General features: G+C 43.9%; 1 protein-coding gene across 1 annotated transcript in view; it reads left to right on the top strand.

Moving 5' to 3' along the window:
- The window catches only part of VWF (von Willebrand factor), a 156,143-nt gene extending 140,700 nt beyond the window's left edge, over nt 1-15,443 (top strand). Inside the window, exons 50-53 of the mRNA XM_048515347.1 lie at nt 2,175-2,214; nt 6,999-7,127; nt 13,261-13,389; nt 15,340-15,443. Coding sequence (XP_048371304.1) covers nt 2,175-2,214; nt 6,999-7,127; nt 13,261-13,389; nt 15,340-15,443 — 402 coding nt within the window. The remainder of the gene's footprint in view (nt 1-2,174; nt 2,215-6,998; nt 7,128-13,260; nt 13,390-15,339) is intronic.
- The last annotated feature ends 1,824 nt before the right edge of the window (nt 15,444-17,267 follow it).

Here is a 17,267-nt window from a genome sequence, read left to right as displayed (position 1 = left end):
GTGGTCAGGTCAAGCTGGCTAGCCAGATGGAAATGCCTGGTGGAAAAGCTCCATCTTACAGGCCCTGCGGAACCCCCAGCATTTTCTTGCCTTTATATTATAGTGTACTGAAATTGATTATGCAAGATCTTGCGCAAGTGGAATTGCAAGTGGACACAATAAGTCCGACTTAGTTCAAGCAGCGTAGTGTGCTCTTTTTGTTTGTTTTTTGCTGAGCAAGAGCTCTCGCACAGGTAGAAATTTTGTGCTGGATCCAGCCCCTTATTCTTTAGTGCGGCTGGCATCATTATTCCAAAGTTTTTGCTGCATCCCAAAGATGACAGCAAAATTCCCAACAACCCTTGGAAGTTTGGAGAGCTATCTGAAAGTAGCTACGTAGCTTTTGACCATTATGGAATGCCCCATAGTGTGTCTCTTCCCAGTGTCCTTGACAGTGACTTTCTATTACTAGATGTTGGAACAGTCTCTGCCTAATGCAATTAGTCCACTTGTTCTGGCTGTTTTCATATCACCCGCCTCTTCCTAATGAGCATATCCTGCCCTCTTCCCCAGGGCTGCTAAATGGGACATGCTGCCCATATTTGTTGAACATTAAGATCTTTATTTGAGAGAATATGCAGGTGCTGCTTTGACAAAAGTTTTCTCCTATACAGCAATTTTACTAATTAAACCCAGCACATACTTTCAGGGACATCCTGATTTTGGGTTGCACAGAGACCCTAAAGAAGAAAGGGACGTTGCTTTACTGCAATCTGTATTCATCCTGTGCTCACGCATCCTGCTCTCCTTCCTTTCACCAGAGACCTATTTGATTGATAATTAATATCTCTGGCTAATTGGAAGCAGCATTTCAAGTGGGTACAGAAAGGGCTGGTCTGTGCTCAATGGGAGGAGCATCAAGGTTTGTTCCTTGGCACATTTGCTCTGGAAGGTTCCAAAGTTGTCCTGTGTAGAGTTCCAAGCATGTGACGTCTCAGATGGCCACTCAAAGCTTGGGTAGGTGCCTTTGTATGAGTGGTTGTTTTCATTAGGAGAGAACAGCCCCTGACAGATTGGGAGGAGATTGAAAGCTGTTTCACACGTTACTCTGCATCACAGAGCAGTCACCAGCCTTAGTTTATGCACTATGGGACCAACTGGCTATGCAAGTGGATAGCTCATGTTTCATAGAGCAGAACTAAGCATTGCAAAAGACATGGGAATGCCATCAAAAATCGCAGCTCCATGTCAAGGTCTCCTGCTTACTCTATTATTCGGTGGTTTGATAGCGTTGCATTGAAAATTTCATTGCTCCATCAGTGGAAGTCAATGATGTGGAACAGGGGCAGCGATATGTAGAGTACAATACAGCATGAGAACATGGGGGAAGATCTGCCAGATATTTTAGAAATGCAGAAAGAACTTGAGATGCAGCTGCCATTTTTGGCAACAGTTCTGTGTAGGCTTGGTCAATACTCTAGAACACAGGTGTCAAACTCGCAGACCTCCAGTTGTTATGGACTACAGTTCCCATCAGCCCCTGCCAGCGTGATGCTGGCAGGGGGTGATGGGAACTGTAGTCCATAACATCTGGAGGGCTGCAAGTTTGACACCTATGCTCTAGAAATTTGGTAAAATTCGGATTTGGATTTATTCATACAGATGCCCAAATAATAACATATTCGGATATACCTGAATATTCGGGTATACCCAAAAAAATTGGGTATGTCTGATTTTTTTTGTATTTTTGGTGCATTTTTTGCATTTTGGCCTGCAGGGGTGCATTTATCATCAGGACAGTCTCCGGATGATACCCTGAAATTTGGGGCCATTAGCTTTAAAAATGCACCCCCAGCAGGCCAAAATGCGAAAACACCAAAAGAAAAACCAAAAAAGCCTGAATACCTTGCATTTAGATGCGTTCATATTTGGGCAGGACATATTTGGACGATTTTTGCCTAAATATGCCTAAATTCGCCCAGATTCGGGTTGAATCCAGAATTTGTTGCACCTGATTCTCCAATCCTAGTTCTGAATTTCTTAAAATAAGTTCTGCCAGCTGTCCCAAAAGTACAGATTTCAGAATAAAGAGAGAAAAATGAGAATGAGAAAAAGAATGAGAAAAAGCAAGCAAGCAATTAAAGATTTTCCAAAATATGAAGGTTTTTTGAAATGAGATATTTTTTTCTTTGCAGGGTAAAATTTCCAAGGTTGAAAATACCTGCTGTGAGACATGTAAGTCTTCTTTTTGAGAAAGGACAATATTTTACCACATTTCTGAATATAGAACTATTGATGCCAAGAATACAGGGAAAATAAATCAGCCAAATTAGTTTTAGAATAAGAGTACACTTTAATGCAGGTTATTGTTTAGACCTACATATATGTTGTGAGTTGTTTATGGCTGAATCATGAAACAGTGCGATTATGAATTAGCAATGTATATCAGTATGACCTTCCATGGATCTAACTAAAGAAAGCCAGCCCGGTTCTTGGTTTGACCTCCAGACACAAGAACAGTGGAGAATGTGCAGATTTTATGGACATTTCAATTACTTCTTGGTCATGAGAGTGATCTTCCCTCTGAAATGTTTGTAGATAAGCAGTCAAAATAGTAGCACTTCTGACTTTCAGTTTGATGGCCATAGGATTTAAACGAATTTATCCTTGGCTCATTCACATTGTGCCTGTTGGCTTAAGACTGTTTATTTATTTATTACATTTGTATCCTGCCATGTTTCCAAGGAGCATGAGGCAGTGTACATCGCGCCCCTCTCCGTTTTATCTCATGGCATCCCTGTGAGGTAGGCTAACGTGAGAGACAGTGATAGGCTCGAGATCATCCAGTGACCATCAGGGCAGTGGTGATTTGAACCCGGGTCCCCCAGTTCTAGTCCAGTATCCAGCCACTACACCTTTTTTTGCAGGGGCATATTAGTGTGTGTGTGAAAGAGCTGCTAGTGTACAATAGGAAATTAATACATTGAGTAAAGGTTCTGTCAGCCTTAAGTACACACACATCCACACACACCCACACACACCCACACCCCCCACACACACACAGAGGAGATTGCCTGCCACATCTCTGAATGATTTACTGCTCTGCCCTCATTTTCTTCTTGTTGGCTTAGGTTGTGGTAGGGCAGTTCTGCTGTTCCAACTTGCATATTTCCAGAAGGGGGGGGCATACACAAAACAGAGATTTCTACTGAAACATGGAGGTCAGACTCCTCATAAGGGAGTAATCCTTACTCACGGGTGTCTTAAAAATAAACTGGGGAGGGGGGGTATGCCAGAATGAAGAATTCCTCCAATCTGAATCCACAAAAATGTGTGCATCTGCTATGAGAAGTCTGTAAAAGACTTTTATATTTCTTTAAGTGCTGTGCTGTTTTTCCCCCCTTTATTCTTCCCCCTTTCCCATCATTCCCCTGTTAATTGTTCACCCTGACCCTAAATAAAGGCTTAGGTTGCCAAATTATATGGTGGATAATTGTAGGCAGAATTTGCGTAGTTCTGAAAGCTATCCTTCCTTTGGAAGGTCAAAATGTCAGCACCTCTCCCGCCCTGCGTTCTGTCTCTCTCCTCTTTCTTTTTGTTCTGTTTGTGTGCCAATAAATAAAAGATGGGGCACCCAGCCGCAGGTCCCTGTGTAGCCACAGTAATTGCTGTAACAAAACCCCAGTTTGGGGAAGTTAACTCCAAGCTCGCTCCCTGCCATTGCTTATCCATATATCAGCAAGTTCCGGTTTTAAGAAATAAAAGTCAGCGGAGCTCTTGATATAATAGACTATCAACTGAAGAGTGTTCAGCAGGTAATTTAATTAAGAGGCCTTTTATCTGCCTACCAGGATTAAGGCACACGGACAGTTACTGAAAATTGTCAATTAACCTTTACATAAAACAGATGTCAACATAATATTTAAAAGGCTCAGAGAGACTTTTAATTAACTGAGGAAAATACTGCAGAAAATAAACAGCAGAAAGAGCAGGGGGGAATGCCCCAGCAATGCGGACTTTCTTTTGATGACAGAACACGTTTGCTAAGGTGGTCTTTGAATATTTCTGAAAACGTCACTTCTGGCCGACATTCAGTTTCTGACTCAACAGATTCAAGGGTAGATTTGCTGTCTTCTGATCCAGGGTTTAGGCAGTCTAGTGCGAATATTCGGGCAGCAAGATTGTTGTGGGTTTTCTGGGCTGTGTGGCTGGGTCTGGTAGATTCGGGTGGCTAGTTTGGGGGCCAAGCTCCAACCACTTGCCTCTTCTGGTGGTTTCTTTTGTGAGCATTGAAAAGCACAGTTTGTTTTCAGACCCTTTTTGGAGCTTGCGAATGCATTTATTTCAGCTGTATTTGTGCCATTTTCTGTGAGGTTGTCCTCATTGCTTCTTACAACCACATGGGTTGATACAGCCAATGGAATTGACAGCTGTGTGGGGAAATAAGGCTGAGGGCAGTAAGGGAAGAGAAGAGGAAAAGGGTGCTAAGAGGAAGAAACTGCTGAGAAGACTGAAGATCAATGGCTTGGATCTCACCTAGATTTCTGCAGCCACAAGGGGTGTGGGGTGACTTGCTTCAGTTCTTTTCATGGCAGTCCAAAATACCCACTGAAATGCTATTTGAAGTCTCTAGAGGGACACACTCACACTCACGCACACATATTTGTGGAAATCTAGCAAGATCCATTCCTCTATAAATATTCAGCTTATTATTATTTACTGGTAGTTTGTTGACATGCATCAAACTGCTAATTTTAGAGTGAATCTCAAGGCGCAACTTTGCTGACTAGAAAGCCCAGAGGGGGCATTCTGTTTGATCTGATGGATTGCAGTAACATATTAGAACATAATAAAGAGCCTGCTGGATCAGACCAGAGTCCATCTAGTCCAGCACTCTGCTACTTGCAGTGGCCCACCAAAAGTCTTTGGGAGCTCACATGCAGGATGTGAAAGCAATGGCCTTCTGCTGCTGCTGCTGCTCCCGAGCACCTGGTGTCAGTGGTGGCATTCAAATAATTTAACCACCGGCTCCGGTGGTAGGATTCAAATAATTTAACAACTGGTTGTATGCAAGCACCATTTTAACAACCGGATCTGCTGAAGTGGTGTGAACCTGCTGAATCCCACCACTGCCTGGTGTGCGAAGGCATTTGCAATCTCAGACCAAGGAGGATCAAAAGTACCCAAGTAAGCTCACACCAGGGCAAATAGCAGGCTGGAACAAAAGGACGAGTGGCAAAGGTCTATGACTTGATCAGAATCAGACCTGTGCAGTCTGGGAAGCATGGAAGCGTGGGACACACCTCTTGAGTCCACCCTGTGACATTTCCAGGCAAAAATTAGTGGATTTAAGCCTAAAGATATGTTGTAAAGTTGAGAATTGGGATGTTGCAATATTGAGACAGATAGGCCTGATTATTTTTTCTCAAATGTGAGTTGATATTTGTCTTGGGGTTTTTTTGATTCTGCAAGCAGCAGATTAGTAATGTCCCGTAATATGTCCTTCCATTGTATCTTATGCGTTGAAAATGGGTTAGGCAGACAAGTGCAATTAGATCAAACCTCTCTCCGCCAGGTGCAAAGAAAAGACAAGCGCCGTGCTGACAGTTATTTTGTGGTGGGGTTTGTGTTCAACTATTGTGGCTTTCGGCATCTCCATTCTTCTTGGACATGTTTTGTCAAATGGAGTGATGAAATCCTTCAAAGCAAAGCTGGCTTTTGCCACTCAACAGCCGGAAACACTTTTCAAATCAGGAAGCTTTGTTCTTTTTTTTTTTTCATCCAGAAGAAAACATGAAGCCCTAGCAAACCAGGGAGACATAATCTTACCCAAAAAAAGGCTACTTCAGAACTGTTAGACAAATATATAAAATGCACTGTGAGTTTTGGTGCATTGATGTGCTCTGCAAGGGAGAATGGAGTAAATGCAGTGAAAATAAAAACCCACTGGGGAAGACCTAAGACTTCAGGACCATAATTCTCCAGTAGAATTTGTTCCGCACAATGTCTTCTTTAATTGTATCAGGGATCATTGCTGGATCCTGAATGTAGAAATTGCAGTTCCTATCCTTTATAAATAAGTACCCTGATTGAACTTTTAAAGCAGTGGTTCTCAACCTGTGGGTCATGACCCGTTTGGAGGGGGTTGCCTAAGACCATCGGAAAACATATTTCCGATGGTCCTAGGAACCATGACACAAATAATTTTATGGTTGGGGGTCACTATAACATGAGGAACTATATTAAAGGGTTGCGGCATTGGGAAGGTTGAGAACCACTGTTTTAAAGGAACCTCGTTTGTTTTTGGAAACGCTGGACATTTGTTGTCCAAACATATTGGCAAGGTTTGCTTGACTCTGTGCCTTTTCTTTCTTCACTGACCTGCATGACCTCAGCCCATACAGCTACTTAATCCAATGGGCTAGGGCACAGGTGTCAAACTCACGGCCCTCCAGATGTTATGGACTACAGTTCCCATCATCCTCTGCCAGCATGATGCTGGCAGGGGATGATGGGAACTGTAGTCCATAACATCTGGAGGGCTGTGAGTTTGACACCTATCGGCTAGGGCAACTGACATGACTCGGTGGATAATGTCATGATGCTACATGTGATGCTATGGTGCAGGTGACTGTAAACCAAATCCAAAGATGAAGCTTAAATAGACAGTAGGAGTGAACACTTCAAAAACGTTGTGTTGATTTTGGATCCAGCTTTCAGGGATGGTGCACTTTTCCATTATCCTGAAATTACCATTTCAGGATTTTTGTCCAGGTACTTCTTTGGATCCCAAAAATTCAGGACCTTTTTCCAATCCCACCACACCCTGAGACAGCAGGGACAGTTATTTCCTGTGGGCTGTTGAGAGGTCAGGTCTGCTCTTAGGAAACAGTAGGGCCTCTCTGCAGCCCTCCTCCATCTTGTCAAGCAGTCACTTGGGTTTCTTGGTTGGAGCATCAGCCCTGGTGTGTGTCATTTTCTCCAGGTGTTCTCACAAACATTTCCCCCCTGCCTTTTAGGTGTGGAACCGGAATGCAAACAAATCACTGGCAGGCTGGAATATGTTAAAGTGGGTGACTGTATGACTGTGAGCCAGCTGAATATCCATTACTGCCAGGTAATTTACCCTTATTTTAAGAACAGCAAAAGTAAGTGGAGTACAGACAGTGAGTGGCATATTTTGGTATACACCGGCAACAACCCCCAAAGAACAGGCCTCTTTCAGCCTGCGTGCAGTAGGTCCTCTTTCCTTTCTGGAAAAATATCTCCCTTTTCTCTGACTTTCCACTCATCCATCCCTACTTATATTGTAACAGACTTCTTACGTTCAATAAGCACCATTTATTATGTGCAGCGCAGCTTAATGGTGGAAGCCTACAAGCACAGTCTGGAAAGCATTCAAGCAATTAGCCCCCATATTCATTGGCCATTAGGAAGCCTTTGAATCACCGTGCTATCTCTAGTTCAATAGGCAAAGCTTTCCCAGGAAAATATTGGCACAACTTGTCAGCTAAATTCCAAGGATTAGCTGCTTGGACTTGTGCTGCGCCTTTTGTTTTTTTTCGATTTCGAATGCCTTTAATGGCATATGAACCGCATATACATCACAAATTTAAAACAAGTTTTACAATTTCAAGCGCATTGAAATAACACCGTTTAAAAATTTAGCCACCGCTTCCAACAGATCAAGGTTGTGGCTATTTAAAAGATATATAACCTTCTGATCATCTGTTATGCCTTCACTTCCGTACAGGGAGGGGATTATATGCTTCTTCCTATCTTTCTCATAAAGGGAACAATTCAACAGCATATGAGATACTGTTTCCACAGAACCCATGCCACAGGGGCATTTCCTTTCTTTGTGTGGAATACCAAGATGACGTCCCTGGCTAAAGGAAGAGGGCAAAGCATTACACCTAGCTAAGGTGATTGCCTTGGCCATACCACCGGCCTCAACCAGAGGTAGAGGTACCGGGCTGCACTAACCTATCCCACCGGGTATTCCCAGAGAGATCGGGGAACAGGTTTTATTGGCTTCCTCTAGCATCTGTTGGAACTCTCTATCAAAAAAAGTCTCTTCTTGATAGCCCTCCCATAGACCTCCTGCTCTGTTAGCATCAGCAGGTCCTCTCCAAGGAAATACCCAGCTCATTGAGTTTGGCTTCGATTTTAGCCCAAGCACCATTGGGTGTGCTGTGGAGGATGGTACGTCCCTGGGATGTGTAGTCCCGTTCATCTCGATTGAAACAGATCCTGGCCCAAAACTTGAATGTTCGACACCAGGCCAGAGTTTCCAGACGATGCTGACCTGTTTCTAAGCACAGGACCGCGTATGGGACAGAATGGGGCAAGCCAAGGATTTTGTACAGAAAGTGCGACTGAATTCTTTCAACCTCTCTGCTCCATGCCCCTATCCAGATGGGAATCCCATAAAGGATTTGTTGGCTCACTTTGGCATTAAATACTCTCAATGCCGCAGGGATGTATCCTCTGCCTTTCCCATAAAGGAAGCGTATGATGGCTGAAGTACTTAATCTAGCGATGGAAATGGCCCGATTCCTATGAGATGTCCAGGAGGCCCTATGATGGTAGGTGAGCCCTAGGTATTTATACGACTGCACCTGCTCAAACCTACTGTGGCCTACCCGCCAGATGGTGGCTTTCCATTTATGGGTAAATACCACAATTTTGGATTTATCTAGGTTGAGTTGCAAATCGTTGAGTGTGCAGTATTCTATGCAACGCTCTAGGGCTCTCCTTAGTCCAACTCTTGTACGTGAAAGTACAACTGCATCATCGGCAAACAGAAGCAGGGGTATAGAAGTTGAACCCAGAGTTGGACTATGTACTTGGGCCTCACTTAGTGAGGAAGCTAGATCGTTAATAAAGAGCTTAAAGAGTGTAGGGGCCAATACGCAGCCTTGTTTCACTCCTTTAGTAACTGGAATTTGTGGGGTTAACAATCCCTTTATGTTGCATCTCACATGGCAGTAGGTATTTGTGTGCAGAATCTTGATTAATTCGAGCAACCTTGACTCTATACCTTGGCTACTGAGTTTCCTCCAGAGAATCTCTCTATTAATAGAATCAAATGCACTCCGGAGATCGATAAAGGCTGCATACAAGGGGCTCTTTTTCCTCTTGTATTTGGTTATCAAGCAGCTTAACACCAGGCAGTGGTCAAGGGTTGACTTGCCCCTTTGGAATCCAATCTGTTCCTTCCCTATGACATTTCTATCAACAATCCAATCAGTTAATTTCCCAAGGAGGTATTTGGCATAGAGTTTGCCCAGAACTGAGAGTAGACTGATCGGTCTATAATTGAGAGGACTGGCAGGGTCCCCCTTCTTATAGATAGGGATGATAATTGAATAGTTCCACACAGTGGGGATTATACCTGTTTGGTTAACTGTGTTAAACAATTGTGCCAATATAGGTGACCACCATTCCCTGAATACTATAAACAGCTCTGGTAAAAGAGTATCAGGGCCGGCAGCTTTACCACATTTAAGTTGACTTATAAGTTTCCCAATCTCAAGGGGGGATACTGGGGGCCAGGGGTTATCAGAAGGTAACACTTGGGCCAGAGAGGAATGAAGATTCTGGCCCTCCCCCATTGTTTCTAAAAAATACTCATACCATTGCGTTCTTGAGATACTGGAAGGAAGGCTACTATTCTCTCTAAGCCCACCAGTGACTATTTTCCAAAATCTTCTGGAGTCATTGTCCTGTATTGATTGAATCAGGGCTTTCCAACTTTGATCAATTGCCTCTTGTTGGTTAGTCCGCAATTGCGATGCTAATTGGGATTTTAATGTAAAGTAAATTGCGGGCAAGCTATCCCATTTTTGGATTTTGTAGTTTTTATAAATTTCCCGCAGTGAGTGTTTTATAGCCATACTCCTACAGCAGAATTCCAACCTGCATGGAGATTTATTGGACGAGGATATAATCTTGTGTTGAGACTGTTGGATTAATTCCTTGATTTTTTTTGTGATATTATCAAGCTTTAAGACCGTCTCTTCTGGGAGGGAAACACTTAACATATCCAGCCTCAATTGCTTCAGCTCATGGGAGCTGAGAAGCTGTGTAATTTTATACTCCAATGCCTCAGACCATCTAGCTCTGGGAAGTAAGTGATTTAGCGAACTCCCTTCAACTGCCGGCTGAGGATGAAGAAGAGTTTTAAATTGAAGTATAACTGAAAGAGGCAGATGATCGCTTAAATGGTGGAACAATACCTGGAAGTCACCTACATATTCAAAAAGGTTGGGAGATATTAAAATATAATCAATCACACTGCTCCCCTTCCTACTAACAAAGGTTGTCTCTCCAGCGCTACCAAATTGGGAAAGTCCATTTAATATGCACAAATTTGTCTGTATAGCTAAGAAGATTAATTCTTTCCCAGCTATATTTGAGTTATTATCTTTGGAGACCCTGGGAAGTGAAAAAAACCAGGGAAGGGTTTCAAGTTCAAACCCCACTGATGTAACCAGGGCAGACTCGTTACCTCCAATTCGCGCATTGAGGTCACCCGCCACCACTATTTCGGCCATAGGATGTAGTTGTTTCAGGCTAACTAAGTAGTCTATGATGCACAACCAATGTGAATGGACTGTTTCGCTGTCCACCCTAGGGGGAAGGTAGATATTTACCACTAGGAGGGGGGAAATCAAGCCCTCACATAGAACAGCCTGTGCTAAATGGTTGCATACTGGTAACTCCGTGATCCGGAGGTTCAGTTCTTGCGCTACCAAGATTGCCAAACCCGCCTGATGTCTTCCCATCTTGTTAGGTTTATGAGCGGGAAGACAGTACGCTTGATATCCTTGGACTGCAATAGGGAGAGGGGTCCAAGTTTCTTGAAGCAGAAGTATATTAAAAACTTTAAGAAATGTTAAGAAATCGGGATTATTGGCCTTGTTCTTCCAACCCGCTATATTCCAAGAAAGGAGGCTAAAAGATGTATTGGAGTCAGATGTTGGGGGGGTGGGGGGGTGGGGGGGTGGGGGGGGGGGGGGGTGGGGAGGGGGGGGGGGGGGGGGGGGGGGGGGGGGGGGGGGGGGGGGGTGGGGGGGGGGGGGGGTGGGGGGGGGGGGGGGTGGGGGGGGGGGGGGGTGGGGGGGGGGGGGGGTGGGGGGGGGGGGGGGTGGGGGGGGGGGGGGGTGGGGGGGGGGGGGGGTGGGGGGGGGGGGGGGTGGGGGGGGGGGGGGGTGGGGGGGGGGGGGGGTGGGGGGGGGGGGGGGTGGGGGGGGGAGGGGGGGGTGGGGGGGGGGGGGGGTGGGTGGGTGGGGGGGGGGGGGGGGGGGGGGGTGGAGGGGGGGGGGGGGGGGGGGGGGGGGGGGTGTTGGGGGGGGGGGGGGGGGGGGGGGGGGGTGGGGGGGAAAGTGGTAAAAAAGTTTTGGGAGAATATTTTGAAATATGTAGAACAGTTAGTAAAAGTAAAAATTGATGTAAACAATAATTTATTAATTGTGGGGATAATAGATGATATAAGAGTGAACAGAAATTTGGAACCAATGTATAAAATAATGATTAGAGCAGCACATGCAGTGTTGGCTTTGGGCTGGAAAGATAACAAGAAATGGACAGTCTCAAAATGGTTGGAATATATTTGGGAACAAATTCAGCTAGAGATTTTTGAGAGACTGGCAAAAAATACACTATGGCAAGAGAAACTAGAAGATATTATGAAGCTATAGACATTGTATGAAAAATGGATGGAAGAAGCCGGATTTAACGAAGAACTATGGAATAAGAGAATAAGAAGAATGAACCTTCTGCTGCTTGCTTGAAATAATCAGTGGAAAAGAGGGGGGGAGGGGGGTGAAAAAGGAAAAATGTATAGTTGGAACAAACATATTGAATGTAACAAATATAATAATATTCTATACAATAAAAAAATTATATTAAAAAAACACAAGTCCATAAGATAGCAAGCATCTCAGCTATTGCAACGCAGACCAGGAAGTGTAGTTTGTCGGAGGAAGGACTTTCCAACTTCTTTCCTGCTGTGTTTCTGCGACACCAAAATGGATGGAGAGAACATGGTACTGCAGTTCCCAGTTCAGCTGGTCAAGCATTGCAGAAGCCAACAAGATTTTACCTGGTTCTACAAAGTTCTTAATCCTCACTTAGATTTTCAGTTTGAGCCCAACTTGAGTTGTGTTGTGTTGCCTCTATTTTTTACATTATTCTGTTTTAATTGTTTTTATGACTTTTAAAGTGTTTTATTTGTACACCGCCCAGAGCCCTTCGGGGGTGGGCGGTATAATAAATTAAATAAATAAATAATAACGGTAGTTCAGATACAAGCTGGGCTGTTTCTGGAAAATGCCGGTCCTGTTCAGCCCATAGACTTGGTAGTGTGTCTGTTTCCCAGGTCAAATGCCTGACCATTTAGGAGCTATTCGACCACAGAACATTCATGGACAAGCAAAGAACAAGTTAACTTCTGAAGAGCAAAAGGAACCACATTACATTGACATGACACTGACAGCCTATATAAAAGGAAGACTAGAAAGGGATAATGAAAATGGATGGCCCATGACTGATAGGACATCCTTGAGACTTGAGATTTGCAGGGGCTGCCTTAGGCCCCTTCCGCACATGCAAAATAATGTGTTTTCAAACCACTTTCACAACTGTTTGCAAGTGGATTTTGCTATTCTGCACAGCTTCAAAGAGCACTGAAAGCAGTTTGAAAGTGCATTATTCTGCATGTGCGGAATGAGCCTTAGATTGTTCAAACAACTCCAAGATAATAATAATGATTCACAATCCCAATACACTTCATGATTTAACCCTGATTGAATGCTCCTCATCAAGGTACATTCATCACAAATGAGTGTAAATTTCGTCCACCAGAGGGTGTTTTTCCTCATAAACACTGAGCAACAGCTGAGTTTGTAATGTTGGTAATTTTGAAATCAAATTTCACTTCCAGTTAACTGAAGCGACTTCATTTGAATAGTCGGCTTCTTTTGTTTCCTTTTATGCATCGTTCTGGTTTTTCATCAGTCTGTCAAAAGAAATATTCTAGGTTTGGTACTTTTCTATATAAGTTATATAATGACATATTGTTCACCAGCCTTCAGGCCTTATTGATAGTGAACTCTTTGCCAATGACCTCATGACAAGATTGTCATCCCAGGGGGGTCTTATATTGTCCCCCCCACTGGGAATGCTCAACAGAGGATTAGTAATAATAATCCAATGCAGGAACAGCTGTTCAGACCTTCTGGATGAAAAGTCTAAATTAACTCACCAACTGCCCAGGGTTATCTGATCGCCTAGAATTTCCTGCTGGAGAAGGCGGGATCTTTTTAGATGTCTACCAACATCTTTTGAAAGATTATGTGCTGTCTGATGACCAGGACATGTTTGGGGATGCAGAGACCATCTTGGGTAAATCAGTTTCCAGTTCTCTCTGGGAGTTATCTGAGCCCTGGAGTTCCTTGCTCCAAACAATCATGAGCAATTGTTCCCTGTGGCGAACACACTAATTTCTTTTGTCCTGCTATCTGGTCAAAATAGATTTTTGAACACTTTAAAGTATTTCAGAGTTGTATAAACTGTTGATCAAAAGCAGAGGCGTACTAGGGGAAAATGAAGCCCGGTGCAAAATATGAGTCCCCCCTCCCCCACCATGACAAACCAGGTCAGTGTATGGCCCCAGGGTTTTTTATGCCCACCACTTGACTAAATGGCCACAGCCCAGGGACATTTGACCCTGGGCGGTACACCCTTGATCAAAAGTGATGGATGGATGTATAAAATAATGATCAAAGCAGCACACGTAACAATAGCTTTAGGCTGGAAAGAAAAGAAAAAATGGACAATCCAGAAATGGTTGGAATGCATCTGGGAACAAGTGACACTGGACATTTTCGATATAATAACAAAAAATAAACTGTGGCAAGATAAAACAGGGCGAAATTTTGAAGATATGGACAATATATGCGGACTGGATGAAAGAAGCTGGAGTCAATGAGGAGATATGGGAGAAGAGATTACAAAGAATGAACTTACTGCTGTTTGTTTGATAAAACTATGAAGAAATTACAGGGGGGAGGGGGAAAGGGGGGAAAATGTACTGTTTGAAACGAATGAAGAAGAGTATTAATATAAAATGGAATATTCAAATGATACATAATTTTTTTTTAAAAAAAGTGATGGATGGATGACTGAGAGACAGCAGTTATTCACCACACCTTCAGTGCTCCTAAAACTGTTCTCCCCCCACCAATGTATTGTGCTATCATGACAACCATTCTTTCCCTATGCAAGGTGGAAGCCCTTTATAAACTACATCATACACACTGAAATCAGTGCAGGTAGAGGAAAGTGGGCTTTCATGTGCTGGACCTCCCCCCCCCCCATGAGACACTGTTGGTTGAATAACATGAAGCACTTTTAAAAAATGTAGACAAGCAACCTGAGGAAGAATTGTGGCGAACTTGAAAGCTAGCACAAAATTATGTATCCTTTGGCTGATCCTAATAAAAGACATCATGCAGATTGTGGTTTGTTTTTTGGATTTTATTTTGGGTCCGACACAGCTGTTCACCATGATGTAGTGGTTAAGAGCAGTGTGGTTAAGAGTAGCATGGTTAAATGTTCAGCATGGTGCAGTGCACTCTAATCTGGTGCACTCTAATCTGGAGAACCGGGTTTGATTCCCCACTCTGCCACTTGAGCTGTGGAGGCTTATCTGGTGAACCAGATTAGCTTGTGCACTCCAACACATGCCAGCTGGGTGACCTTGGGCTAGTCACAGTTCTTTGGAGCTCTCTCAGCCCCACCCACCTCACAGGGTGTTTGTTGTGGGGGGGGGGGGAAGGGAAAGGAAATTGTGAAATCCTTTGAGTCTTTCTCCTGAGAGAAAGGGGGTGGGGGATATAAATCCAAACTCTTCTTCTTCTATTCTTCACTGCTTCTCTCATGAGCATGGAGCCTGCATGCATACAGAATGAATGGGGATGCTGCTTTTTTTCATATTCTTAGTCATGGGCAGGGAGTCCACATAGGTGCATGCATGCATAGACTTGTGCCATCAAGCTAACAATTGCAGGTGGGCACGACCAGCGTGGTCCTTCACTATGTACACTGGCTTCCATGTGTGTAATTTTGTCTTTAGAGGGCTACAGTGAGTAAGTTTGATAGGCTGGGTTCAGCAACAGGTTTTCCCCATGTCCTTGAGCTTGATAATACTGGAACTCTCCCAAGATCTGCAGTTGAGATTATGGAATTTGATTGCAACCAGGTTAAAGAACATCTGCAGAAGCTACCTGAGCACTCTGCCTTACTTTGCTGCACACATGCTGAAGATTCTAAGGGCTCTCTGCTGTTTTGCAGACGGATTGCCTTCAAAGCAAGTCTCTGGTGGAAAAGAGCGTTCAGCTACTCCTGAGTCAAGTGCCAGGAAATTTTCCCCCTGTTGCATTAGCCACTGTGGATAGTGTCACGATTATATAACTAAGTCATATGGGAAGGTTGTTGTTGATGTTGAGGAAGAGGACGAGTCTGTTACTTTTCTTTGAAAGTTGCTGGTTTGTCACTGCTATGTCCTCTGGAACAATCTGAGGTCTATTACTCTCAGCCTATTCAGTAAGGCTGAGCAGCTTCGAGTCATGACTGCTGAAATTCCCTCAGTTTGGTTCAGAAATGGCTCACTGTTTACAAGCCTTCTTGATAAGCGTCTGGGGAAGGCTTGGCTCACAACACAAAACATTTTCAGGCAAGAAATAAAATATCTCCTCCATGGAGTTCCACCTAGTTTTTAGCCCTGAAAACATTTTATTTACATGCTGTTCCCTAGAAATTATTTTGGTCAAAACATCTTGAAAATGTTCTCACTTGCTGTGCGATCTCTTTTAGATGTTTCCCATCATATCTCCAGACTTCCTTGTCACTGCCATTTTCTGAACTTGCACCAGCTCTCTCATTGTGTATTTCCTTCAGGGTTTTTTTGGGGGGGGCTACATTTTTTTGGGATGAGGGGGTGAGAATTGCAGTACAAGGCTTTGAAGCTTCATAGCTATGAATCTAAGAAGTTTAAAAAATAGAGCAACCACAAAATGTCAGCCAGGAAGGGTTTTTTTTTTTTGGGGGGGGGGGGGGGGGTGAAAACCAATGGGGTTTTTTTGCAACCATTTTGGAACTGTTTGCAAAGCGGTTTCAGGGGGTTGTGAAGAAAGGGCCCTTGTCTGTTTCCCAGGACTTCTCTCCTGGCTTGCAAAACCAACACATTCACAATGATTATTCTATACAATGTGCAGATATTCATATTGCCCCTGGGAAAGACAGTTGGGATTCACCTGTCCTAACCTCCACTCCCACAGACTCAGACATAGCACAGAGACATTTGGAAAGTGAACAAATAAAAATATGGGAATGAGACAATACTTTAAATTGCAATGGGGTCCAAGAGCCATGTGAAATTTTTGCAAAGAAGAATAATTTATGGATGTTAGAACACTTGATGGTTGGGCTTACAGCTTGTTTACCGGTTGTGATTTTTCCTCTCTCAGTTTGGTGGTTTGCAAACAGTTGTAACCTATTCGTTGGATTGTTTTTCATGCCTTCAGGCATTCTACTACCATACTGCTGGCAGTGATTTTTGCATGCACTTCCTCACACAGCCCTATGGGAGTCCCAGCTTCCCTTCTTCCCCATGAATCTTTTGTCACTGCACCATTCAGCAGCCAACAGTATAAGAAAGAGCCAGCACTGTTTACTCATTGGAGTATTAAACTAGGATCCAGAGGCGTAGCTAGGGAAAATGGAGCCCAGTGCAAAATCTGAGTTTTGCGGGCGGGGGGCATGTTCATTTGTGGTTTTTGTATTTTAAGTGTTTTTTCAGTTTTGAGCCTCCAGGGGGCACAGTTTTTAGGCAAGAATCACCAAAATTTCCGGGTTTCTTTGGGAGGCTCTCCTGATGATACCACCCAGATTTGGTGAAGTTTGGTCCAGGGGGTCCAAAGTTATGGTTCCTCAAAGGTGTAGCCCCCATCTCCTATTAGCTCCCATTGGAAACAATCGGGGATGGGGGCACCCCCTTTCGGAGTCCATAACTTTGGACTCCAATAGCTTCTCCGCAAACACAGATATCATCGGAAGAATCTCTAACAAACTATTGATAACCTTTAGCCTAAAAACTGCACCCCTGCAGGCCAAAAAACTGAACAAAAACCACTAAAAATACAAAAAACACAAACCTGAATTGTTGCACGCACCACCAGGCATGTGCCTGGTGCAACGCATACCCCCTGGCCCCCTTGCAG

This window comes from Sphaerodactylus townsendi, linkage group LG14 (assembly GCF_021028975.2).
Source record: "Sphaerodactylus townsendi isolate TG3544 linkage group LG14, MPM_Stown_v2.3, whole genome shotgun sequence".
In the NCBI taxonomy this organism is placed as follows: domain Eukaryota; kingdom Metazoa; phylum Chordata; class Lepidosauria; order Squamata; family Sphaerodactylidae; genus Sphaerodactylus; species Sphaerodactylus townsendi.
This window is presented reverse-complemented; position numbering and strand designations above follow the sequence as displayed.